Raw genomic sequence first — 26,371 nt, 5'->3', positions numbered from 1 at the left:
TTCCTGGGTTAAAGGAGACTTCCTCCCCTTCCACCTCTGCTCTGCTCCCAGCAGAGCTGTGGGTCCTGTTTGGATGGGAAGCTGGGCTTTGCCCTCTGCTAATTAGCATCTTCATTAGCACAGCCATTTAGTGCCTCCCAACAGGATCCAATGAATCACACTGGTACAACTTGTCACCTGGCTCACTTCTCCCGGAACTGAGGAAAACACTTCCCAAACCAGTGAAACCAGTAATCACCAGTGTGCATCAACTGGGCAGGCAGGAGCCAGAAAATCAACTTCAGGGTCTGGCTTTCATTGAAAAATACATTTCAGAGCTTGGCAGGGGCTTGCTCATCATCAGAAGGCCCGAGAGTCCAGCTGGAATGATGATATCCCTTCAGAAATTTGGATTCCCAAGGAATCATAAAGAAATACAATGCCTAAAACCCATCGATGTGCCAGGCTGCCTGAATCTTCTGCAGGAAACACACTGAATAATCTGTAGTGAACCCCAGAAGATCTGATTCCAGACAACACTTGATGGATGGATTTGGGACCAAAGCAGCAAATGCAGCACACGAGGGAGGGCTCTGCAATTCCCCAGCCACTGAAGGATGAAGACCCAAACCAGAATTTGCATTTGACATCTCTGAATTTGACTACAAATGCTCCCATCCTCTCTGCTCCTTCAAACTGTGCAAACTACTCAGTCTCAAACACTGCTCTGATTTTTTCCACGTTAATTCTCAAACCTGAAGTGCCAAGATTAGAAAGGTGCTACCCTGGCTTTAACAAAACCAGCCCAAACTCCCATCATCTCAGAGCTTCAGTACCTGCCAGAGATCTTCACTGCCCAGGTGTCCATGGGAGGTTTTCCCTCCACTGAAACTGCTCCTGGTATTTAAAAGCCCTAACTGAGATGATTCATGTCTTTAATGAGGTTTGCAGCAGCCACACTGAAGTCAAATTTGCCACAAGATTTCTGCTCTGCTGAACCACAGCTCGGGAACCTCGCTGCAAATCCTTGTTTCAGCCTTCCACAAACCCTCTGGATGGAACTGGAGTTGTTTTATTTCCCTGAATACCCCAAGAACCTTCTTCACACTCAACTCTGAGACTGTCAGAAAGCCACTAATGAGAACAGACGAGGTACTTGGTAAGAAATGAAGATGTCTTAAAAGAATAAGGCATTTCAGCTCCAATCTGAAGTGTTGACAGCTGAAAGGAAAGTGAAACAAATAGATTTGAAACATGGAAAAACACTATTTATAATGCTATACAAACACTTCTTCAACAGAATGAGTAGTTACAGCTGAAGGGTTTAATGCCATCACCATTAAGAGTCACTTCCTGAACAGGCAGAACCTCTCAGAGCTTCACTCTGTTCTTGTTTTGTGATAAACTCACGGGCTCAGCTCGCCAAGAGCACGAGAGGATTAAGAAATAACCGAGGCAAGGGAGAAGCTCCTGCTCCACGCTGGATAATTCCCATTTGTAAGGTAAAGGCGAGCTGGAATGAGCACACAGAGAGCAGGGGCCGTGCTGGAGCCAGCTCAGAGCCCAAAACAAACAAAATCCCCACATCTTCCCCACCCCGCGCATTCCTGCACAGGAGGACAAGAACAATTTTGTTTGCAGTGCTCAGGGCCCTGACAGATCCATCCCTAAAACCGGCAATAAACCTGGTGGGTTTATTACACTTCCATAATTTATAGATAAACCTTCTATCCACATCACAGAGGGGCAATGCCTCAGACCATGCCCACCTTGCACAGGCCCCTAGGAAGCTGAGCTGGGAAAAGCTCCTACAACACCAACAGGAGAATTCCTGTCCCTCCTCCAACCCAGCTGGGGTTTACAGGGCCCAACCTGTGGGAAATGGATTCGTAAGAGATAAGAAATGCTGACTTAGAAATGCCATGGAATAGGGCAGACATTGCTGAAAGAACGAGAAACAATTTCAAAGGATGGCCTAACAAATAAAACTAGATATTTTAGAGAAATAAAACTTTGAGATATGCATTGTGGTAGGACTCACAAAGGGTAATTTTAGATGACTGGCTTTAAGGCATTTACAGCATGGTGTGGCTAAAGCTGATAGACCAAGAAACACTTAAATGTAATTAGGAAATAGTTGGCTGCTGATTGTGATGCTGTGAATTATAACATCTGAATTGTCTCACCCTTCACATGAGACTGAAAATGGAATAAAAGTTTTAAACCACCTCTCAGTTGCCCCATCTCTGGGTCAGGAAAGGGCATAATCTGACACCAGCCCAGCTCCACAGCAGAAACCCAAGCCCTCCCCATGCTCTGATCCATGGTATCCTGACCCTGGGACAGGCAGGACAGCACAACCCCAGTGCTGCCAAACACACCAGGAAAATCCAGGAAAAGCCTCAATTGCTCCCATTTTCTCTGTCCCATCTCAACTCCAAGCCCTGGCTGGCTCAGCTGCAGCAGCAGAGCTGAAGGGCAGAGACCCAGAGAGTTCTGCTGCAGGAAATGTTGCATTTCTCTCCTGTGGCCTGCAGCAGGGGAGCACAAAGATCAGGGGCACCTGCCAGGTACAAACCCCAGCACAAACACTGCCCCCAAATAACAAACACCCGCCCCACCCCTGGCTGCTGAGCAGAACTGCCAAAATGCTGGGATTTCCCTATGCTAACAAGAAATAAAGCAACAAAACAACAACAAAAAGCTGAACTGCAGAGAAATGAAAGGAGGCACAGCTCCCGAGGACTGGCTGCAGAGAAATCCTGCACGCTGCAATTCCAGGTGTTTGTTGTGGGAATATCCATTCCTGCACACAGCACTGCAGTGCACAAGGAATTGATGTTGTTTGGCTCCAAAAAGGTCGAGGTTTTGGCACTCAGCTTCAAACTGGTTTCCAACAAATCCCAGCCTCAAGCACACACTGGTACTGTGCATTCTGGCACTGAGGGGACACTCAATGCTCAAAAAGAGGATGAGGATGGTGAGAGACATTTTTCAGAGAGTGAAAGTCAGAAGAAGCTTTCCAGAAGCCCAGCTGAGCAGGGGGTGGTGGCACATTTCTGCTCTGCCTGCCTGTGAACACCTTCCTGGAGCGAGGAGGGATCTCTGAACACACCTCTGACATTTCCTGCTCCACAACCCAGCCCAAGCCCGTGCTCCTGCACCAAAACTGCATCACTCGTGGATTCCTCATCCCTGCACCCCAGCTCCAGCAGCACGGCCTCCCCAAACCCCTCAGGGCATCCAACCAGCCCCACAGCTGCCTGTGAGGGGTGGCAAAGAGCCCGGGCTGTTTTCCCTCCGCCCTGTTTGCACCGGGTCCAACCCGGGCCATTTTCCTGCCCGTGTCACCCCCAGCACTTCATGCCGTTCCTGCTGCTGCAGGAGCATCCCAAACTTCTGTGTGTTGAGGAAACACTCTGAAAGAACCCACCTGCAAACAAGGAGTATTCCACCAAGGAGATTTGGAAAAAAATAATTGAAATATATGGCAGTAATCCATGGGCAGCACTGATGCCATTCCCCTCAGGCTCTCTGGTGATTACCCATAGGGAAGGGATCTTCTACCTACAGCTCTTGCCCAAAATAATCAGGGCATTTTAAAAAAAGCTATTAAAGATGAAAACTGGTAAGAAGGTAAGAATCATTTACTTGGATTTTCTCTGCAACAGCAACAGCAGAGATGAAATTTGACTTTCCACACAAACCCAGTTGTTCCAGCCAAGGAAAGATTCCCAGACTGAGCTCCAGGAATTCCAGCCCTCAGCACAGCTTAGCAGCTCAGAGCATTTTCAGGAGATGCATCTGGCCTCCATGACCTATGAAAATCAGGAATTAAGCTTAAAAATGAATAAAATCCAAGTGTAGGTGCCTCTGGATAAGACATTCCCTGGATAACCTGTGGCTGGTCCCACAGGCACTGATTATTCAGGGAAATAATCTGTGAACCTGAATTATTTTCCCCATTTTTAGAAGGGAGGGACTTGTCTGAGAGGTAAAAACCAGGTAAAAACCAATATTTATTTATATTTTAATAAACTGAGCAGCATCCACAGAGTGATGGACAAGGCTGAGCATTTTTCACCCATCCAGTAGCACCAAAACTGTCCTCAAAGCAAAATATTCAAATCCAAGTTTGATCCCTGTTTTTTTAAAAGGACATTTCTCCAGTTATCAGCCCTAGGATCTATCAGGAGAACCCAACGAGTTATTCCTGGATGTTTATGATAAGCAGAAGCAGGGAATAAGCCTCCAAAACATATTTACATTATTTGCCAGAACATCAAGAAGCATTTGGCTTGGGCCCACACCACATTCTGTGCCTAAAGCAATCCAACAGGTCCTCCCCATTAACCTGAAAGATAAAGGGGGGAATATAGGAATAAAAAAAAAAAAAAAAAAAAAAAAAAACACCTCAAACCCCAGTGAAAAGATGGAAGAGAATGAGTAAAAAGAGAGAAAAAAAAATAAATGGGAGATCATCAATTTATAAACAGCAATTTCAGGCAGTGATAGTAAATTTGTTATTAAAAACACAGTGATTAGCTTTAGTGATTTTTTAGTAATTAAGGGTCATTATGACTGAAGAGAGCAAGCTCTGCAGCAAATTCCTTCACAGGTGAAGGACAACACCAATGGAAATTTCCCCCTTATCAAAAAGGAATTCTGGTATCACTTCCAAAAGACAGGTAAAAAAAAACGTAAAATTGATCTTTTTTCTAAGAAAAGCAATGAGGAAGTGTCAGACAAGTATGGAAATGGTTCTGAATGAATCCCAGTAAACTCCAAGCCCCAGCTGTAAAAATACAGCTCCTGCAAGCTCTGAGCAGCCTCCTTAACCCCTGAGAGGAACGTTCTGGAAAAGTGACTCTCACACAGAACTCTGGCATTTTTCAGATCTGTGAACCTGGCCAATCACAAAGGTTAAAACATCCCCATTTTTAATAACCCACATCCCCTAGCCCTAAATCCCACCTGCAAGGCTCATCTAAGGAAACTCTCAAGGCTGAACTATAAAAATTGAGCTCTTTCTCCCCAAAATCTGCAGGAGGGAGTGAGCAAACCCTGCAGGAGGGAGTGAGGGAAGCTGCAGGGACAGCCTGGGACTTCCTGCCTTTGTCCAGCAACCACAACAGCCACAGGTTGGAGCCCCTGCAATTCAGAGCACAGCAGAACAATCATAAATATGCAACATCCTCCAGGCTTTAAGGAGGGCTCCATCAGGAAAAGCTCTTTTTTGGCACCTGCAGGATTTTGGGAATGGAGGCAGAACCAGAGGAGTGAAGGAACCAGGCAGCAGCAGGTTTAAATATGATTTTGTTGCACGTACAAGAGGATTGAGGATTTCTTCATCAAAGAAAGCTCTGTGTGCACAGGGTATCAGTGCTCAGAAAGGCCAGGCTGGAATTGTAGGAGCAAACTGACAGGCTTGAAACAGTAAAAATCAGCCAACAAAACAATGCTGGAAATGCCCCAACAGCCTGGGCAGAGCTGCTGATGGCACCCCAGAGATCTGGGCTCCCTTAAATTCAACCTGCATTCCTGATTTCCCCAGTAATGCATTCCCTGCCACAGAGCTGCAGCCAGCAGGTGTTATTTACCTTTGCAGGCTCACAAACAGCAGATTTCCTTGTCAATTCAATGGCTGCAAACCTATTTATAGAAACATCCTGACCCTTGAGCCAGCCTTCTCAGCCTTTCCCATTCTGTGATTGTGCCATTTTCAACTCAGCTTCTACACCTTTAAGCTCAGTGCTAGCATTAAGAAGCTGGCAGGGAGGAAATCATAAAAACTGCAGCACCTGAGGTGGAAGTTCTGGGCAGGATCTCCCACCAAAATCCTTCTGTACCAGCCCATGCAAGCACAGAACTTGGAATTCTACAGATAATTAACCCAAGGAATATTCCCCTGGCAAGCAGTTATTCTAGTTTATATTTATTATGTTGGTAAAACCTGACTAGCCCCAAATTCAGTGAGTTTTAGGAAGCTCAGTGATGCTGTTTCATACCTGAACACCAATAAATGCCCAAATTCACTTTTAGGAAGCTCAGTGATGCTGTTTCCTAAAAAAGAGTTTCCTAAATCCAGCGTCCTCTCAGAATCACAGCTTCTAATCAAAATAAAACAATTGCAAACACCAATATAAGATCAAAATAAAACAACTTGAATATAAAATCAAAATAAAACAACCTGAACACAAATAAATGCCCAAATTCAGTTTTAGGAAGCTCAGTGCTGCTGTTCCATACCTGAACACCAATAAATGCCCAAACTCAGTTTTAGGAAGCTCAGTGCTGCTGTTCCATACCTGAACACCAATAAATGCCCAAACTCAGTTTTAGGAAGCTCAGTGATGCTGTTTCATACCTGAACACCAATAAATTGAAATTCCAGCCTGTCAATTCCAGCCAGAGCTCTCCAGCTAATCCCACCCCAGTGATGTCACCGAGTTCTTTGGGATGTCTGTCACTGCCTGGATCCCAAAAACCCACGGTGATAAAAGTCCCAAAACTCAGTGACGAGTGACAGGATATTGGAAAAACAAACAGAGGCAGCCCCAGCCCCCTGAACTGCTGCTGGGCAAAGGCAGAATTTGGAATTTTTAACATAATCCCCACCTCTTAAAGGCTGTCCTGTGCTTTTGGCAGATGCCTGTGGGATTTGGCTGTGCTCTGGGAGATGGGAAATACCTAAACCTGGCACTTCTAGACCCTAAATCCAGCCCTTTTCCTACAGTTTTTCCTCTGAGAGGGAGATCCAGCCAAACTGGGTGACCAAACACCCAAATTCAGAGTCTGCCCACTGAATCTTGCGGGGTTTTCTTGTAGGATCCAGCCACAGACCAGACCCCCAAATTCAACTGAACCCTGTGGGGTTTTTGAGTGGTGGCAATGAGGACACACCAAGCAGGCTGGGCAGAGCTGCTGGGGCAGGGATTTGCTCCAGCTGCGAGAGAGATTTGTTAGGAGAAGTCTGCCAAGACTTAAGTCATGTCTAAAGCAGGTTTGATTTAAAGCAAGGCCCGTTTTATCTTAATCCGTAACGAAAGTTTTAGCAGGCCCAGGAGAATTTCCCTGCTAGGTGAAGGATATTATTACTTTTGGTATTAAATAAGGTTGCTGACACAGTGGTAATCTCCATTTTCTTGGAGGCTCCAGGTTCTTTTCAGCCACGCTTAAACTTAATTGTCCCTGGTGTTTTTTCTCGTAGCAGCTGGGAATGATTTCCACACAGAGCAAAGGCAGAAATTCCAGTTTAGGAATTCCTGGATCTGCCACAGGAGCCTCTCTGCAAACACACCTGAGGCTAAGGGTGAACACAATTATCTGGGAGACGGTCAGTGCCAGACAAATTGAGTTTTTATGGAGAATGTTCTGCAGCAAAGCCTTGCTGGCTGACAGCAGAGCCAGCTCCTACGGGCTGACGTGCACTGGAGCCCCAGGCAGATGCAGACAGATGTGCAAAGAGCTTCCTAAACCCAGTGTCCGCTCAGGATCACAGCTTCTAACCAAAATAAAACAACTGTCAGAGCACTCAGGAATGGTCTGAAGTGCTGTCTGCTTGTGTAAAAAAACACAGGACTAAGAAGCCACATAGGAGGTCACAAATCCACACTGATTTCCCCTCCCTCTGTGGTTTAAAACAATAAAATATCCACTGTGGAATCCACAATTAAGAAGAAATTATCCCACCAGCTCTTGGAGAGATTTGGGATTTCCAGACAGATTTTCCTGTCAGACTCCCTTCCAGCCATCCTTTCCCCACCAGAAACAACCTCTGCTCACTTCCTAAATATCTCAAATACCTGCATGAAGCACAGGGAGCTTTTGTGAGCCAATTTGGAGAGAAAGCTGGAGAAGAATGCACCTGGAATTCCACGAATGCACTCCAGGAGCAGCTCCCAGAGCCTGCCAGCAGCAGGACACACTCAGCAAGACCAGCATTCCCAGGGGATGATGTTTGCTTGTAAAACTCTGTAAAACCCCTGCTGCACCAACAGCCAGCGTTGCTTGCCTTGTGTTTGTCAACTCCAGCTTGATTAAAATAAATTATTGACATAAGAGATGCAGAGTTGCCTCCAAGATTTGAAAACACAATCTTATTTCTGTACCTTCAAAGTGATTTATTCCCCGCGTGGCCTAAGTGAAAAATTAGTTACCCACTAAAACTTTGCTATTAATTAGCTCCAAATGAGCTAACACTTCCAGAGATGAGATTATGCACTCAAATATATCCAAACTATCCCCTTTTTTCTCCTCATTTGTCCCATTTTCTAGGATGCAGCACAGGAGACAGAAGACATCATCCCTGACTATTATTCTGGTATCTCAAGAAGGTTTAATTAAGAATCATATTAAATTTGGATACTGAATTGCAAAGTGCTGAACAGCAGGGTGAAGGCAGTACATAATTGAATCTCATTTCCCTGAAAAGTAACCAATGGCTCTGCTAATGCCCCAAGAGAGGGAAAACTGCAAAACTGGAGTGATCAGCTCACAATTCACACTGGAAAAGGGGAAAAAAGTCATGAAAGCCAAACTGGAACGTGACAAAATTCAGAGTTTCTTTTGGAATTTGAGGGAAAATTCCCTTCAAGAGATGAATTCCCAAGGCTGGAGCTCAGGCTTTGTCAGGGGGCACCAAGGATCCCCCTGGTCACATCCATCCCACAGTGGGTTTGTTGGGATTTTCCCTGAAATCAGTGAAAAATCTCCACTAACTGCTCCAAAATAGCTTAAATGGGGGAGGAAAGAAAGGGGGGGAAAAGGGAGGAAAAGGGGGGGAAAAAGGGGGGAAAAGGGGGGGAAAAGGGGGGGAAAAGGGGGGGAAAAGGAAAATTTACATCCCATACTGATACTGATTAACTGCTAAAATGTATTTTATGATTAAAGAAATCAGAAAAAAAAATATTTCTGGGATGTGAATCCAAGCCCAGGTGAAAATCCTGGCAGGGAGTTCTTCAATAATAATAAATAATAATATTTATATCCTGGCAGGGAGTTCTTCAATAATAAATATTAATAATATTTATTATAAATGAATAAAATTTTTAAAACTAAATTATATATAGTATAGAATTTATATTTACATCACATAGTGACATAGATTAAAGTGCCGAAATGTATTTTATAATGAGAGAAATCAGCAAAAGTAGTTTTATAATGTGAATTCAAGGCCAGGTGAAAATCCTGGCAGGGAAATGTTCAGCTCCTGTTGAAAAACACCTCCTGTCCTCACAGAATTGCTATTTATTTCGTTAGTTAGTTATGTAGTATAAATAAATAAATAAATAAATAAATAAATAAATAAATAAATAAATAAATAAATAAATAAAATTTTATATGTAAATTTAATAAATTAAATAAATAAATTCTGAATTCTGTATGGCAGGGAGAAGTCCAGCTCCCATTGAAAACCTCCTGTTCTCACAGAACTGCAATCTATTTGTTATAAATAAATAAATAAATAAATGTAACGGATTTAATAAATTAAATAAATAAATTCTGTATTCTGTATGGCAGCAGCACGTGCCAAGGCCCGAATGCAGATCCCAGGGCTGGAGCCCAAAGAGCCCCGGGCACACAGAAAGGGAAAGGGGGAGCAGGAAATTCAGTTTTTCAGTTTTCAGCAGGAAATTCAGTTTTCCATATCAGCCCCAAGCAGGGCTTCTCCCCACTGTGCAAAATGCACAGAGAGGGCAGAAGAATGGCAGAGGAAGCAGATCTTCCTGCTTTTCTTCAGCCCTCAACGAGGAGAAAGAAAATGGTTTGCAATGAGAACAGCCAAAGATGCATCTTGGGCAAGGCCTGAACTGCTGGCAAAGCTGAAACCAACCCCACAATCCTATTTCAGCCCTCAAAATCTGGGGTATTCTGTCCTTCCAGCTTCCAGAGCTGTCCATGCCAGAGAACTGCATTTTATGTGTATGACCAGAGCGTTAGCTATGGGCTCAAGCACGCGGCGAGTTAGGAAATTCTATATATTCTGTATGCAATATTTTCCTGGCCCACACAGAGCTCAGCAGGGCCTTCAGGAACGCTTTCCCAGCACTCTGGCACATGCTAAGGACATTGCTTGGTGGGAAGAGGGAGATCTCATTCCCCCAACCCACCACCCCAGACACTTCTCCTCACAATCAGACTGAATCCAATTAATTTATTGCCACAATAACCCCTACCCTGCACAGAAACAAACACCCTGATGGAATGAGGGGATTTTTAGAAGCCAAGTTTCAGCCACACCTAGGATTCCAAATCCATGAAAACCACTGCAAGTGAACTCCAAAAGGATCCAAAGGGAGAACTCTGATAGCAAAATGATCAAAATCCCAACCAGGTGAGAGAGCTGCAGTTTCTGATTCAACATTCCCTCAGTTTTCCGAGCCTTCCTGCCCCATTGCCATCCCACTCTGGGGCAGAGGGAGGAGGATGTTCCATCCTTGCTCCTTTTCATCCTGACTGCCCAAACCTCTGCCCCACCTCATTAACCAACTCATCCAAATCCCACCCTGAATAGCAATTTGCATATAGACAAGGCTTTTGCAGCTCATTAATGGCCCCTGAATAACTCTCACACGTTCATGAATTTATTCCCTGCCTGTCCCTTTTACACACACAGGATTATTTAGGGTCTGCTGACAAAACAAGGCAATTTCTGGGTTGCAGCAGAGATTTTTAGTATGAACTGGCTTCACCTTTGTGCCTCCTGACCCACCCCTAGGTAAAAAACTTCCAGGTAAGGATGTTTAAACTGCTTCACAATACTGCTCAGCCTCTATAGCAAAAGGAAAAATAAAAATAGAGACATCAAGACATCATCATGTGGGCCCAAGGAATGGAGTCCATGCGGTTAATTAATTATTAATTAGCTCAAGCCTTTTACCAAACTCTGTGAATGTCCTCTAAAAAACAGAGGCACATTCTACCAAACTTCTGGAGTGAAGTGAACATGGGAAACAAGTTCCAACACATCTCAGCTTCCCCTCCACGCAGCCTGGCACCATCTCAGAGTCCTCCGTGTGTTTAAAAACAACACAACAGGTCAAAGGAAAGGCTGAAAATCCAGTGTGCACACACGAGCTGAGCATTCCTCCAGCACCAGGAACTCCTTTAAGAAAGTGAAGCAGCCCTGGATGCTCAGCTATTCAAAGTTCTTGTGTTACCACCGGGCTGAGCTGTTCTGAGCAAACAATAGGGGAAGGTCATGCATGGAGTCCTGCACTGCACTCTCCCTTAACCTGTTCCTGAACAGCCAGAAAATCCCGGATCAGAGGGGTTTGAAGGACGGAGCATCACTGGCAGAGCCCAGTTTAATGTCCAGAACTTGTGGGGAAAGCAGAGCAGCCAGGCCTGAGCTTTGCACAGTGACCTTTGCCACTGCTGGGCCCAAGATAAACCAGGTATGAGAACATCAGCTCAGCTGCGAGCACACAAATCACTGGGAGAAATGGTTGGGAGGGAGCAGAGAGCAAAAAAAAAAAATATTCTAAATTATGTCAATTGCTGCTTCGCCCAAAGGTCCAAGTGTGGGTGGGTTCGGTGGTCTCATCATAAAAAACAAATTAAATAATTATATATACATATATACACAGAGATGAGAAGTGGAAATGTCAGAGGATGGCACAAGTCCAGCATGACTTCCCTAATGAAGAAATAATGAAAGCTCAGAGTTATCAACCTAAAAACAGAGGACCTGGGGACAGCTGTGATCCAATCTAGAAAACCACGAGCAGCACACAGAGATGGGCAGGGAGGAGCTGTTTGTCCTCCTCCATCACAGCACCCAGGCATGGAACCAGGCTCCAAAGAACACAGGCAGGGTCAGAAATCCCTCCCAAAATAAAGGTTATAAAGGTTCAAGGAAACCTGGAAAGGCCCTTGAGAACAGATTTATTATGGCTCATGCACCCCACTGGATGCAGAGGGCTGAGGGGAAGCGCCTGCAGATGCAGGAACATTGCAGGGAGGGATTTCTCCCACCTTTCCCTGCTGTTGCTTTTCCTCACTCACACATTTCCAGGAGCTGCAGGAGACACCACCAGGCAGGATGGACCCCTGGTCTGAACCACCACAGCCACTTTTCCATCCCCAAGAAGCAGTTTCTAACACGTTTATTTTCAGCCATTTCCTCTAAAAGCCAAGTGACATTGTCGAGGCCTCAAATAAAAATGTCACTGCAGAACAGAAAGAGACACACTTTAACAGCAAAGAGGCAAAAGCGGGAATTAACTGAATGAAAACCTGGGTGGACACCCTTTGGAAAAATATTATTTCAAACCCTTGTGATTCAAACCAACAACAGTTCTGATACTTGAAATAAAAAAAAAAAAAATTCAATTCTGAAGCCCTGCCATGGAGTGGCCTCAGCAGATTCACAGATGAGAGGCTGTTAAATCAACACAGAACCTACCAAAAAGAACAGCTTTGTTTGTGTCCCACGTTCCCGGTGCTGTGCATTTCTAGGTGCACTCACAGCTCCATCCAGAGCCTGAGCAGAGCTGCCTCCAACAGCTTTTCCAAGAAGCTGAGAATCTCCACAAATACTTGGACTGCTTCAAAGGCTCTTATTTTGCACCAGGGAAACGAGATACAACATCTGCACAGAAGTGAGATCATTTTGTCTAGGGAGTCTCGAGAAACAAGACGAGGAATGAATGCATCAAAAACATTCTCATCCACACGACTCTTCACAGGACTCTCCTGCAGCTCAGATCACAGATTTTGCCTGAACCAAATTATCCCTACTGCATTTGGCTTCTGCTTTTCACAAAAAAATACAGAATAGGGAGCTACACCTAAGCTAAATTGCCAAGGCAAACTCACTTTGCTGTTATTTTCACCCTACATTCTATTTTGCACACTAACTAACCATTTCTCAGTTGGATATCTTGTATAAACCATCCTGTATGTCCCATTTTCAGTTGAATATCCTGTGTAAGCCCAGCTTAGAAAAGCCAGGCCTCCAAGTTCTGCCCAGCACGAATTTCTGAGAACATTTCTCACGTGTTTGCACGCTCCACTGGCTGTGACCACAAAAGATGCAACTTCAGGTGTTGCAGCCACCAAGGAGGAGATTGAGCTCAGTTTCCCACATGCTTAGAACCATGGATTTAGCAGGAGAAGGGGAAGGAGTAGGAGAGCTTCAAAATAAACAATAATTTCATGGAGTCTCCTGGTGAAGAGCTGTGTGTCACCTTCTCCTCTCTAAAGGTTCACTGCTTATGAAATTTTAATTTCTGGGAGCAATTCCCACCTTTTCCACTGGGATCAGTGGACAGTCTCAGGAAGTACTTTTGCACACTGCTGAGGACGTGCACAAACAGAAATCCTCAGGAGTGGAAACTCCTCAAGAACGGCACTGTGGCATGGAATCACCTGCCCAAAGCCCATTCCCAGGAATCCTGTGTCACACAAGTGAGGCCCAGCAGGATGGCCTGGCAGGAGGTTTGGGAACAGGGCTCCTTCAGCCTGGTGGAGAAAAGGCTTTGGAGCAACCTCCTGGCAACCCTCCAAGGTGTCCAGGAGGTCACCACGGAAACAGCCACGATCCTCCCACTGCACACAGCACAAGCGAAGGAGGAGGCTCGGGATGGAGAGCAAAAACAGCCAAACCAACCCTGTGTGCACCACGAAAGCAGCCAAGCCAAGGAAGAGGCTGTGCACAGAGGTGGTGCCATCTCCATCCCTGGAGGTGTCTCAGACCAAGCCCTGAGTGACCTGCTCTGACCCCACAGCTGATCCTGCCCGGGCTGGAGACTGCCCACAGCCCCTCTCAAGCAGAGACACCGAATCATCTGTGGGTGGTCAGGATCAAGGAGCAAGAAGGTGTCAAACGGAAAGAAACACCATGAAAAACCAACGGGAGAGCCCTGCTGAACTCTGGCTTAAAGAATTCAGCATGACAATTTCTATCAGAGCTGGAAACGGGGGAAAAGCACTCAGGATACACCACAAGCAGATAAGGGACAGGGAAGGAAGCCCCTACAGAGATGAAGGGATGCTCCTAATGTGTGCAGGAGGAGGGCTGGCTGTGCGAGCCCCGAAGCAGGGCAGAGACAGGAGCTGCCCCTGCTCCCTGCCTGCTGTCAGGCGTCCTTCCCGCATGGAAACGGCCCCTGGAGCATTTCCTGCAGCCCAGGCAGGGCCCATCCATGTTTACTCCCAATGAGCCAGCTCATTCCCATTGCCTAACCCAAACACGGGAAGTTCACTGCAGAGCATCTGCAGTGCAGCCCGTGAGGTGACAGCACTTATCTGTGTCCCCTAAATAAACTTCCACGTGGCCACAGAGTCCCTGCTCTGCTGCAGGGCCCAGGGCTCCCTTCTCCCCCAGCACAGCCTTTAGGAGGCTCCTCTTCCTTGCCATTCATTATCCTGCCACTTCCCATATAAATCTCTTGTATATCATCTCCCATAGACGTGAAGGTCAAGCTCAGGCTGACCTCTGCTCTAATTGTACCCTGGCTTTTCATTTCTTTGTTTCCCATATTCCAGACAAGCCCATAACACCCTCCCACTCCTCCCTAGCCTTGGAATCCAATCTGGAGGGACACAACAGACCAGCAGGGACAGCCCCAATCCCAGAGGGAAAAGCAGATGAAGCAAATTGCTGAGCAGCTCCCGGATCAATGCAGCTGCACCAGCCACGGCAGCCTCAGCCAAAGAGGGAGAAGAAAAGGTTTGAAGGGACAATAATATCCTGTTCACCTGGTTCCACAGAATTCTGCCTGAAAACCTGCAAGATCAGAGCAAAGCTACCATCTCCTGGCCCAGCCTCAGCTCCATCTATTCTCAAAGCTTTCATACTTCCAGTTTGTCTTGTAGCCCCCAAGCTTTTAATTTACTTTGAAATAGCCACGTTTTATGGCAGTGACTACGTTTGAAATGGCTTTGACAGTGTTGAGTAAAATTACAGAAATAAGCAGTCTTTTGTAAGCTCCTTTCTCCTCCTCATCCCCTTCCCTAGCAAAAGATTTTTCAATATCTGCTCTCTCTACTCACTCTACTTTTAAGAAAGGCATTTGTTTCCATGAACAGACTGCTATTGAAGGTACTACGTGCAATTTCTGCATCATAAAATCCAATCATCTCCACTTTAAAAAGCCCAAACCAACACTCTCAGCACTCACTGGTCTGCACAGAGCTGGAGCAGAGACAGAGCACAATCAATACCTGAGCTTCAGCAAGAGGATCCCAAAATCCAGCTGCCCCAGGTGGGCATCTCTCCTTTTCTCCTGCTCAAGAACAACACAAACATTTATTTGTGATTCTTGCAGGCACAATTCTGTTAATCAGAGGTGAAGGGGGGCAGCACAGGCTGAGGCACACAAGGTATTTACAGAGAAGTTTTTCACGTAAAAGCCATGTTTGCATTCTTCCTTGAAATCTGGGATTTTCAAAAGGCTTTTCCTACTTTTTATGGAGGGTGATAAAGCCAAGTTTTCCATTAGAAGGGCACCTGTAGAGCAAAAGTTTCTACACTGAAAGCACAGCAGCAAAAGCAAAGAGACATTTCTGACACAACTTCAGCTCTGGAGGTGAAATCCTCTCCTCGTATTGCCAAGAGCCAAACATCAAGGCCTCATGTAAGAGAAAAGCCCCAAGAGAGAAAATCCATTCTCCAGCCACAAATCCTCTGGGACACTGAGAGATCCAAACATTAACCCTCTCAAAATGCTGATTCCCAAGCAACCAAGGGACTATGGCTTCAGATTCCATCATTTCAGCAGAGCCCAATGCCACAGGGATGGAGAGCACCTGCCCACCTCACCCTGAGCTTTAGGACAAACAATTCCAGGAGATGATCCAAAGGGTCAGCTCTCAAATAACTCCAAGCTTTAGAACAAACAGGAATTCCAGATGATCCAGAGAGTCAGACCCTACCTCACCACAAGCTTCAGGACAAACAAGGATTCCAGGAGATGCTCTAAAGGGTCAGTACCACCCTCACCCTAAGCCTTAAGACAAACAAGAATTCCAGGAGATGATGCAGAGGGTCAGCCCTCACCTCATCCCAAGCTTCAGGACAAACAAGGATTCCAGGAGATGCTCTAAAGGGTCAGCCCCCAACTCACCCAAAGCTTTGGGACAAATAAGAATTCCAGCAGATGCTCTAAGGGGTCAGCCCTCACCTCGCCCCAAGCTTCAGGACAAACAAGGATTCCAGGAGATGCTCTAAAGGGTCAGAACCACCCTCACCCCAAGCTTTAGGACAAATGAGAATTCCAGCAGATGCTCTAAAGGGTCAGAACCACCCTAAGCTTTAAGACAAACAAGAATTCCAGGAGATGCTCTAAAGGGTCAGCCCTCACCTTGCCCCAAGCTTCAGGACAAATAAGAATTCCAGGAGATGCTCCAGAGAAAGGCCTGGGCTGGGGGTATCTCAGAACAATTACAGGGAGCGCTCGAGCCTCAAGAGCCCGAAGGCCTGGTCTGGTTTTCACTCTAATGGCACTGCAGAGAACTGCTGAGAGGCTGGTTTCCCTGAGAAGGGATTCCAGGAACTCCATCCCACCGTGCCAAGCGCATTAGGGACGAGCTGCCCTCGCTGGGCTCTGAACCACAGCACTCAGGCTCCATCCCCATCAATAACCTCCGTGTCAGAGGCACCCCAGCTCCCCAGCCCTGCTCCATGGCGTGCTGTTAACTGTTTCTCTTGTGTGCCTGACCATGAATATCCTTACCAAAGGCCAGCTAGTCCTGAGCACTTCTCCTCCCTGCAGGAACATTTTTCTGGTGCATCTCCTACCTGCTTCTAACTGGGATTCCTAAATACCTTCATAACCAAAAGAAAATCATCTGGAAATCCATTGAAAATAACTGCTAAGAAATGCTGGTGCTTCCTCCTCAAGTGAATTTGACTTGCACAGACCCAGAGATCCTCCCAGGATCTTTTACCCAAACTTCTCTGGCAGTGTATTTATGTGCATGCAACAATCTGGGGTTTCTTGGCAATAAAAAAGGGTTATGGATTGAGGCTTGCACAGTTCAGCTGCCAATTTTATCCCTCTGATATCTGCAACCCCAGTGCTGATGACCTAAAGCTCAAAAAAAAGATACCCAGCCCAAAAAGCAGTGAAAAATACAATTGTGCTGGCACACACCAAATTAGAGCATGAGCAAACGTAATCCAAGGGCTCAGATAACAATGAAAAGTGGATTATATTTACTTTAATCTCAGCAACACACAACCTCAGCAACTTATAAAAGGATTAAGCAGGAAGAGCTCGTAATGCAGAAGTGTAAAATTCTAATTGAACACTGAAACAGGTAGATTATGTTTATTAAAATAAGGGATGCAATTCCACAGGTCCATTTGTCACTGTTGTCACTGTTATCCCAAAAGTGCCTCCCTGGATTTCAGGCAGGGGTATTTCCCAACTGAGAATATTTCTAAGTGGTTTGTGTTCCTCACCATTGTGTGGAAATGCTGTGATGAATTTTCATTCAAACTCTTGGCTCACTTTTTTTTTTTTTTTTTAAAGTATAAATTATGTCTAACAAGAAACACACCAGGGATCTCTTCAATCCCCAAAGGCACTTTCTTAAAAGGAGAGAGAACAAAGGAGAAAACCTCCCAGCATGTGCTTTCCAAACCAGCTTCTTAGGACAGTATCAAGAATGACAATACTTGAACATAAGCTTTTCTTTTTCATTCTTTGATCCGTGCTTAATTGAATTGATTATTGCAAACTGTGTAATGATTTCCAAAATGCTGGAGTGGAAGGCAAAGATCACAACAATCTAATAACCAATTTAAAGAGATGTAAGAAATATTGAAGGAAAGATTTAATCACTCAAGTATACTCCTTCCAATTAGAAAGAGCTTTAAATAGCTTACCTTGAGATAAATTAGAGTCTGGGTGCAATTAGACAGGAATAGTAATTAAGATCAGGAAAGTTCACATATGCCTCAGCCTATGGAGTGAGGGAGAACTCTGCACAAGAACAAACTTTGCAGTTACCTTATTTCAGCAGCAGGAAGGGAAACACACTGCTTCAATTTACCCCAACCTTCCTGAGTACCCGGGAATTGGGAACCTCACAAGGCTGGGATCTGCAAAGTTCTGTTTCATCTTATCTGATTTTTTTTTTCCCCCACAAAACAAACAATCCCAAATGGGGGCAAAAAAGGCTGAAAGGCTCTTGCTTGTGGTAAGAAAATAGATGACAGGAAAGGCAATTTCATGATTAAAACTCCATGAAAAACTGTGGCAAGTAAGACTGACCACTGTTTTTCTGGAGGGAGCGAGAACTTTAATTTTCCTTTGGCAATGGCACCCATCATATCACATTCCCCAATTTCCACATGCTCCCCACACACACAGCCCCAGGGCTCTTTGCACAGGAAGGCAACAAAGTTTTAGAAACTTGAGTAAGTTTTCCTGACAAACTTTTTCTGGCCAGGCAAAAGAGTCCCAGCCCAAGTATTACAGTTGATTTTAGTTTTTTAAGGTCACTAAACTTGAAATCAATCCCATTTGCTAATTAATCAGAGGAGAACCGTACAAGGCTTTACCTAAGAAAATAATTAAAGGAATTCACTGGTCATTCTTCAAAGAGCAGAGTCTTATTCACGAACCCTCCCTCAGCTACCTTTCAACTCCCAAAAAAAAAGGAACTTAAAAGCATGTTTTCTGGGGATTTACTCCTGCTTAAAACACAGCCAGTGTCCCCAGCCACGACGCCACATTTTTGTGAGGAGCACTCAGCCCCTGCAGCACCTGAGAGCCTGGAGAGCTGCAGGGTGACAGCTCCAAGCCCAAGCAGGAGGTTCTGTGCCCCCTGTCCTTCCTGACAGAGCAGCACCCACCCACCCACCTTTGTAAGTTTAAAAATAAAAAAACTCAGAATGTCCTGAGGTCTTCCAAGAATGAATTTATGAAGTAATGACTTTTTTTGTTAAGCAAACTGCCAAGCTCCTGTTGCTAGAGCAAAAAGCCCAACTTTTCACAGAGAGTCATCCTCCCATCCCTGCCTGCAAGTACCACCCCAGTCATAACCCGAGCAGAAAACTGAATTGACAATAAAATAGTAACTTTGGTATTTACCCTCCACATCCCTGAGGCAACAGCACTTTAGGAAACATAAATTCAAAAAAACTCTGTTTTTTCTCTGCTGGCTCTCAAGGAGGAGATTTCTAACAGTGATCAATAAAGAGGTTTGGAATGACTTTATTCCCTATCTCCCACCTCTCTGAACTCCTTTTGAGTCCCTCTTGCTAATAAAGGCATCACATAAAGCCAAGCTGGCTGCTGTGCACCAAGAAACTCTCTCAGTTACTTACCAAAACACTCTATTCCATTTGCCACGCTAAAATTAACAAAAAGTTGAGCACTGGAATCACATCTTAACCCTTTGATCTCGTTATGTGGGAAGCAGAGTTTGAAAAGAAAAAAGGCTTAAGGACTCCACAGCTCAAGCAATACAATGTGGTCTGAGGATAGCCAGAAAAACAGAGGCCAGAGGAGGATTTAAAGGAGGATCTGAAGGCTCCTGACCCACACCAGCCAGAACACACCCAAGATCTGATATTTCTTCACCCGCTGACAGCTCCTTAAACATCTAAAAACGAAAGTGCACGATACCTTTGATACCCAGAAAACTGAGATCTACCAAACCTCAGGGGAAAGACAAAATATCTCCTTAGTCATACTTGACATATTCTGTAGTTTATGCTACACATTTCACACGCCCGTGCCCGCACACATTTCACATCCACCTGATTCGTGCCGCTCACTGCGAACTTCCAGAGGCAGGAGCTCTCCTGGTGAATACGGACCCTGTGACAACTGCGAGGAAACTGCAACTTCGAGCACCCTGCAGGGAGTGCAGGGCTCAGCCTGCACCCACGCACGGCCTCAGAGCGCCCGCAAAGTTTCGGGGGGTCCCCTCCTCGGATTGTGGGGCGGATGCTTTCCCTTACCACCCTCCATCCACGCTGCTCTTCCTCAAACCTGCTGATTCTCCTGCGCCTTAGGAAACGCGAAGTTCCGCGTTCGCCAGAGCTCCTCCCGCTCCTGCCCCGCGGGTGAGCGCCCAAAACCCCCCCAAAAAATCCTCCAGAACCGCCCCAAACGCGGCGACCCCGGCCCGGGCAGCGGCGGCCGGGCTGCGGGGCGCTCGGAGCGCCCCGTTTCCACGCGTTCCGCAGGATGACAGGGACGGCCGCCAGCTCAACGCCGCGGAACTCCTCCACATCTGCTTGTGACGTTCTTTATTTACCGGAGGGGCGGCGAGCCGGCCTCCCCGGCGCGCTGCCCCCGCTGTCACCGCGGGCGCCGCCGCTGCCGGGGTCGCTCCCGCCGGACTCCCCTGCAAACTTCGCGGGGCGCCCGGGGCTCCGTCCCCCGCCCCGGCAGCGGCCGCGCCGCCCCCCGCGGGGGCTCCCCCGGCCGCCGCCCTCCGCCCGCGGCGGCGCGGCCCGACCCGGCGGGCGCCGAGCGGAGCCGCCCGCGCTGCCCCGGCTGCCGGCGGGGCCGCCCGGCGGAGCGCGGCCGGCGAGGGGAGGCGGCGAGGGGAGGCAGCTCCGCGCTCTGCTCCCCACCCACCCCGCCCCTCAGCCCTCGCTGCCGGCGGGGCTCCGCCGCGGCCGCCCCGACGGGGCTCGTCTCGCCCCGGGCCGGTCTCGGCCGCGGCCCCGGCGGCGCCGCGGGGGGACCCGGAGCTGCGCTTTACCTTTAGTTCCGCACTGTCCGCCATCTTGCGACTCTGCGCGCAGGCGCAGTGAACCCCGCCGGGACACCGCCCCCCCCCGCCGCCCCGCCCGCCCGCAGCGCGCAGCGTTTGAATCGCGGCGCCATTTTGTGCCTCCTCGGCCGGGCCGGCCCCGCCGCTCGGAGCCCTCGGCCGGGTCCGCCGCACCCGCCGGGCTCTCGCTGCGGCTCCCCAGCCGCCCCGGGACGCCGCCCTGCCCGTAAAGTTTCGCCGTGCGCGGCGCGGTCCCCGCGGTGCTGCCGGCCCCGCTGCGCGCTCCGTGAGGGGCGCGGGTCCCTCCGGGCGCCCCGGCTCCCCTCAGCCCCGCGGATCGCCACAGGGGAGCGGTGGATGCGCGTTCCTGCAGTAATAAATAAATTGATTAAAGTGAGATTTTGCAGCTCCGCTTCCTGCTACTCAATCCGCAGGTTTCAGACCTTTAGTAGTGGAAGGGGATGGGGCCGGGGTACCTCAGCGGGCGCCGGCGGAACCTCCGGCTCCTGGTCTGCGCCAAGCGGGAAATGATGAGCTTTACTTCGGGGAATTACAAGTTTTATTTCAGGGAATTATAATTTTATTTCCCTGGGCTAGTTCGGAGAAGTTCAGGAATTACCGTGAGTTCTCCCGGGTTTTCCTGTTACCGAGGAACAGCACTACAGGTGTTTTAGGAGTCCCAAGGAGCAGACAGTTGGGATCCAAATACGCTCATTTCATGTCAATTTTGAATAAAATTTGTGCTCTTCCAACAGCAAGACAGAGGGGAAAATATCTACCAAAATTCTGCCTGGCAAGATGACAGCATCAGTTGTGAATTTGGGTGGATCAAATATTAGTATTTAAGCCACTATAGCTTGATTCAGCTTCTTTCTACCTGTGTGTTATTCCATATATATATCACCACGACAATTTCTCTCCTTGGCCTTCACCTTAATGCACAGAACGGAACAAAGAAAACAAAATTTCCTATTTTTCCATAGCTGCCATAAAATCCATCGTCCTACATTCAGAAAGCACTTAGATTATGGGCACTGAAAATAAAATAAAGCTTTAATGTCCCAACTCTGCAGATTCAAACAACGCATGCAGGGAACCTGGGGTAAGATAATCACAAGTGGTAATTACAGAATTTAAATTTAAATTTAAAAAATTTGACTCAGAGGGTTACCCAGGATTTAAAATTACGTAGTTTGTGTTAAGGGAAGAATGGGAGAGAGATGTGTTTAAGGAGCTTTTTGATACAATGCTGTTTATTGGTAAGAATATTTGAATATATGAAGCCCTGAAGAAAACAACTCCTAGTACATAGGGATGACAATGGAATGGTATCAGGATGTGTCACCTCCCATCAATCCAGGACAAAACTGTGGATTTTGACCAAGGTGGACAGGTCACATATAGTTAACCTAGAAAAGGAACATATATAAATTATAGTAACATATATAAATAAATATATAAACATTTATATAAATTTTATGTGTTCAATAAGCAGCTTTTTGATGGCATCCTGTTCATGGTAAGGATATATGAAGTCCGGATACAATGCGCACAACTCGTATCTCTTTCCAAACTTTTCATTTCCAAGCGTTTCACTCAGAAATCTTCTCCAGCCTGGCAGAAAATCGGGGGAACTCCTGGCTGCCACCCCTCTTTCCTCATCCCTCATCCCAGCTCCACGGATGGCCACTGTTCTCCTGGAGTTCTGCCACGTTCAAACGAAGCCCTCGGAAAATGAGCAGCAATTAGAGGAGGCTGATGAGCAGCACTCCGATAATCCTGCGTGTAATGAAGATTTCTCTCCAAATCTGAAATGCTGTTTGGGGAGGGGGCAGGGTGCTCGGTGAGATTGCTAAAAAAAATAAAAGTCAGATGACTCCAGCACGCCCACGGCTCCCATAATTAGCCCGTCTATTTCAGTGGTCTGAGGCAGCCCAGTGCAGAACCCTTCCATTTGAAATTATTAAACACATGTCATAATCGTGATCTAATATGATCAATGAGCTCACGTCAAGTTGAAAGAATTTGGCCTTAAAGCTCTGTAATTGTGTGGAGACAAATCCTTGGTTTATTTCAATCACTTCTGTGTTTTTTCCCCCTGAATGAGGCTGCTGCACAGCCAAACAGCTTTTCCTCTGCTTCTTCACTTCCTACCAAATTCAGTGGGATGTGGACATGTGCTTCAAGTGTTTTGCCAAATCATGGCACACCACTATCAAACTTGACACGTGGCCATAAACCACAGCGTCCTCTCTCAAAACTCACTTTAAATAAAGCAGCCCCAGAATGGCTTCGGCTGCATTAAAATAAGGAAGAGAACTAAAAAAGGGGATACAGAAAATCAGGTTTAAAATGGTCCTGCCATTGTTTTTTACAGCCAAACCTCTACCAGGCTCTTCATTTTTTTTCAGTTTGGGCTTTTTGATAGTCACTCCCTTTTCAGTGCAGAATAGACTGGAGGATGGAGAAGGAACTTAATGAGAAAAACAATCTGCGCTTCTATTTTTAGGCTATTATTTACATGTAGTGAAATTTTGTTCCTCTCTGCTCCCGAGGCTCAGATGATGGTTTATTGCCAAAAAAAGCCTTTGTCAACACGCAGTCATTTCCAGAGGTGCTGTCAGTGGCTCCAGCTGTGGCAGTGATGGCAGCACTCAGATCTGTCAGAAAATTAAATCTTTCCTTTTCTTTCCATTTCCAAAAGAAAATATTGGGATGCAACTGGAGTAGGGGAGAACAGCCCCAAAACAATCCTCCAGTTGTTCTCCTCCTGAGCTAAAGCTATGGTATTTTTTTGATTTTTAACCTCTATGGGGAGGGAAAATGAAAGATCAAGATTTCCCTCAAACCCTCCAAAATTCTGTTGTTTTCAATTCCTAATTTTCCAAAGTTGCATTTCCCCCTTTTGGCAGTATCACAGTAAAATAAATTACTTCAGAATCTATCTCCTACTCCCCCATTTCTTTTATTTTCCTCTTCTGCAACTTCCCCAAAAATGTATTGTGTCACATAACTCACATGCTCAAAGCCATGTCCAGACACAATAATATTTTTTATTAAAGATATGCATTTTTTTCTCTGAACATATTGTTTTCATTAGTCCCAGTATCCAAGAGTTTTCCCTTTTTGCCTAATAATCCAAATTTACTCTTTGCTTTAAAGTAATATAGGGGCATTTCTGACCCTGAATAAAAATGATTTAATGAGAGACTCTCAGTTACTATTTCTTGATAGAAAACACAACCAAGCCCTTAAAATCCCTTTATTGCTGAGGCTGTTGCAGGCATGAAAAGTGTGAAATACCCTTTTCTGAGGGACAGAAAGAGGAATATTTCAGTGAAAATTACTTGGCTGCACGAGAAGACAACGGAATAGCCAATATCTGATAAAATAAACCCATTTTTAACTTTATAACAACACACGTGGCTCTGTGTGCTGAGCAGGAAGTTGATGTGGAGAGGGCTGGCGCAAACATCTCCCCCAAACCCACATCCAAGAGCAATATCAGACCAAATTATATCATATTGTGTTTCCACCCTCTCCCAGACTGGGCCCAGTCGAGGGCTGCTGCTTAGAAAGGAAAATTTCCTGTGGGGGAACTCCCAGAGGGGGAGCTCAGACCTGAATTTAGGGATCCTGGGGCATTTGGGGATGTCACCCCAGCAGTGGCCCCATGGAAAGCACATGCAAATGAGTTTGTGTAATTGTTAATGACAATGTGAGCAGTGTCACGGGGTGACACATCCCTCATTTCCCTGTTCCCTGCATTTTCCCTCCTCCCATCCAGATCCAGGCTCCATTCACACCCCGCCGTGGCTTTGCACAAACTCTGCCCCGCTGCGATTCCTGCAAACATTTACAGAAATTCACATTTCTCACCTCATTTTGGGACTGCCCTGCACACACAGATTGTATTCCCAGCCTGGAGTGACAGAATTCCCAGCTGTATTCCCAGCCTAGAATGAGTGAATTCCCAGCTTGGAGTGACAGAATTCCCAGCCCACATTCCCAGCCTGGAATGACAGGATTCCACCTGTATTCCCATCCTGAAATGACAGAATTCCCAGCCCATATTCCCAGCCTGGAATGACAAAATTCCCACCTGTATTTCCAGCCTGGAGTGACAGAATTCCCAGCTGTATTCGCAGCCCAGAATGACAGAATTCCTAGCCCATATTCCCAGCCCAGAATGACAGAATTCCCACCTGTATTCCCATCCTGAAATGACAGAAATCCCAGCCTCTATTCCCAGCCCAAATGACAGAATTCCCATCCCAGCCGCTGTCACTCCCCAGCCCCACAGGGCTCTGCAGCTGCAGGACAATGGCCGTGGCCACAACAATCAGCCCCTTCTTGCCCAGGATTTGCATTCTCGGGATGATCTTGGGGTGGGAGGGGCTCCCAGTATCTCCCAGTATCCCCCAGTCCCCCGTCCATGTCTGTACTGGTTTGGGTCACCTGCCCGCAGATGAGGGGGGGGACACCTGGACAGGGTTTGGGAACACCTGGGGACATCCAAACTAGCACTGGCAACACCTGAGGACATCAGGGACAGGGTGAGGGACACCTGGACAGGGTTTGGGGACACCAGGGAATGTTGGGGACAGGGTTGGGGACACCCAGAGACACCAGGACCAGGACTGTGGACACGTGGGGTCATCAGGACCAGGGCTGGGGACACTGAGGGATGCCAGGGACAGGGTTAGGGACACCAAGACCAAGGTTGGGGACACTGAGGGTCATCAAGGACAGGGTTAGGGACACCAGGACCAGGGCAGGGGACACTGAGGGTCATCAAGGACAGGGTTAGGGACACCAGGACCAAGGTTGGGGACACTGAGGGATGCCAGGGACAGGGTTAGGGACACCAGGACCAAGGCTGGGGACACTGAGGGATGCCAGGGACAAGGTTAGGGACACCAGGACCAGGGCTGGGGACACCTGGGGACTTTGGGGATGGGGTTGAAGGGCTCTAAGGGACACCTGGACACGGTTTGGGGACACCTGGGGACCTCAGGAGCAGATTTGGGGACAGCTGGAGGAGAAGGAGAGCTCTGATGTGCCCTCCAAGCCCAACCATTCCAGGATTCTGGGAGCCACTGGTCTGTACTGGGACGAGGTGTGGCCAGCCCAGGGGAGGTGACAGCGTTTCCTGCCCCAGCATCCTCCCCACCTTCGTTTCACTCACCCAAAATTCACTTTTGGGACTTCTTTGCCCGGAAAAACTGCCCCTTTTGGGTGGATCTGCTTGCTTTTCTCCAGGTCTTTATTTGCATTATTCTATTTTGTTTTTTCTGAAATGAAAACTGGAATAGTTCTGTCTCTGAGAAGAAATGGTCATTCCTGAGATATTCATCTCCAGTTGGAAAAGCATTTCCTCTGGCCAAGTTAAATCCCCCTTTTTTTGTCAACAAAATTCCATTTCCATGAATCACGATTGGGATTTTTTTTTTTTTTTTGGTCATTAGCACCCATTTTCATAATTTGTGGATGCAGCAGAAGAAGAAAGAGTAAAAAGCAACCACAGCAGGTCCTGGGCAGCTGAGAAATTCAAAGCCAGGCAAAACTTAAAACATCAGATCCTCCAGAAGCTTCAAATTGGCCAAAAAACTATTCAAACATGAGGAGAAAAACTCCAGAAAGCTGCATTTATTTCCAAGATATCATCGCAGAGGTGAGGGAGGCTTTTAATTGCACTCTCCAG

At 46.8% G+C, this 26,371-nt stretch overlaps 1 protein-coding gene across 1 annotated transcript in view; it reads right to left on the bottom strand.

The window, feature by feature from the left end:
- Positions 1–20,698, bottom strand: part of PIAS1 (protein inhibitor of activated STAT 1) — a 51,089-nt gene extending 30,391 nt beyond the window's left edge. The window contains exon 1 of the mRNA XM_058033758.1: positions 20,656–20,698. Within this exon, the coding sequence (XP_057889741.1) occupies positions 20,656–20,679 (24 nt within the window). The 5' untranslated portion in view covers positions 20,680–20,698. The remainder of the gene's footprint in view (positions 1–20,655) is intronic.
- Between the last annotated feature and the right edge of the window lie 5,673 nt (positions 20,699–26,371).

The sequence above is a fragment of the Melospiza georgiana genome, chromosome 13 (genome assembly GCF_028018845.1).
Source record: "Melospiza georgiana isolate bMelGeo1 chromosome 13, bMelGeo1.pri, whole genome shotgun sequence".
NCBI lineage: Eukaryota > Metazoa > Chordata > Aves > Passeriformes > Passerellidae > Melospiza > Melospiza georgiana.
Note: the sequence above shows the minus strand (reverse complement) of the source record. Positions and strands in the feature narration are given on the sequence as shown.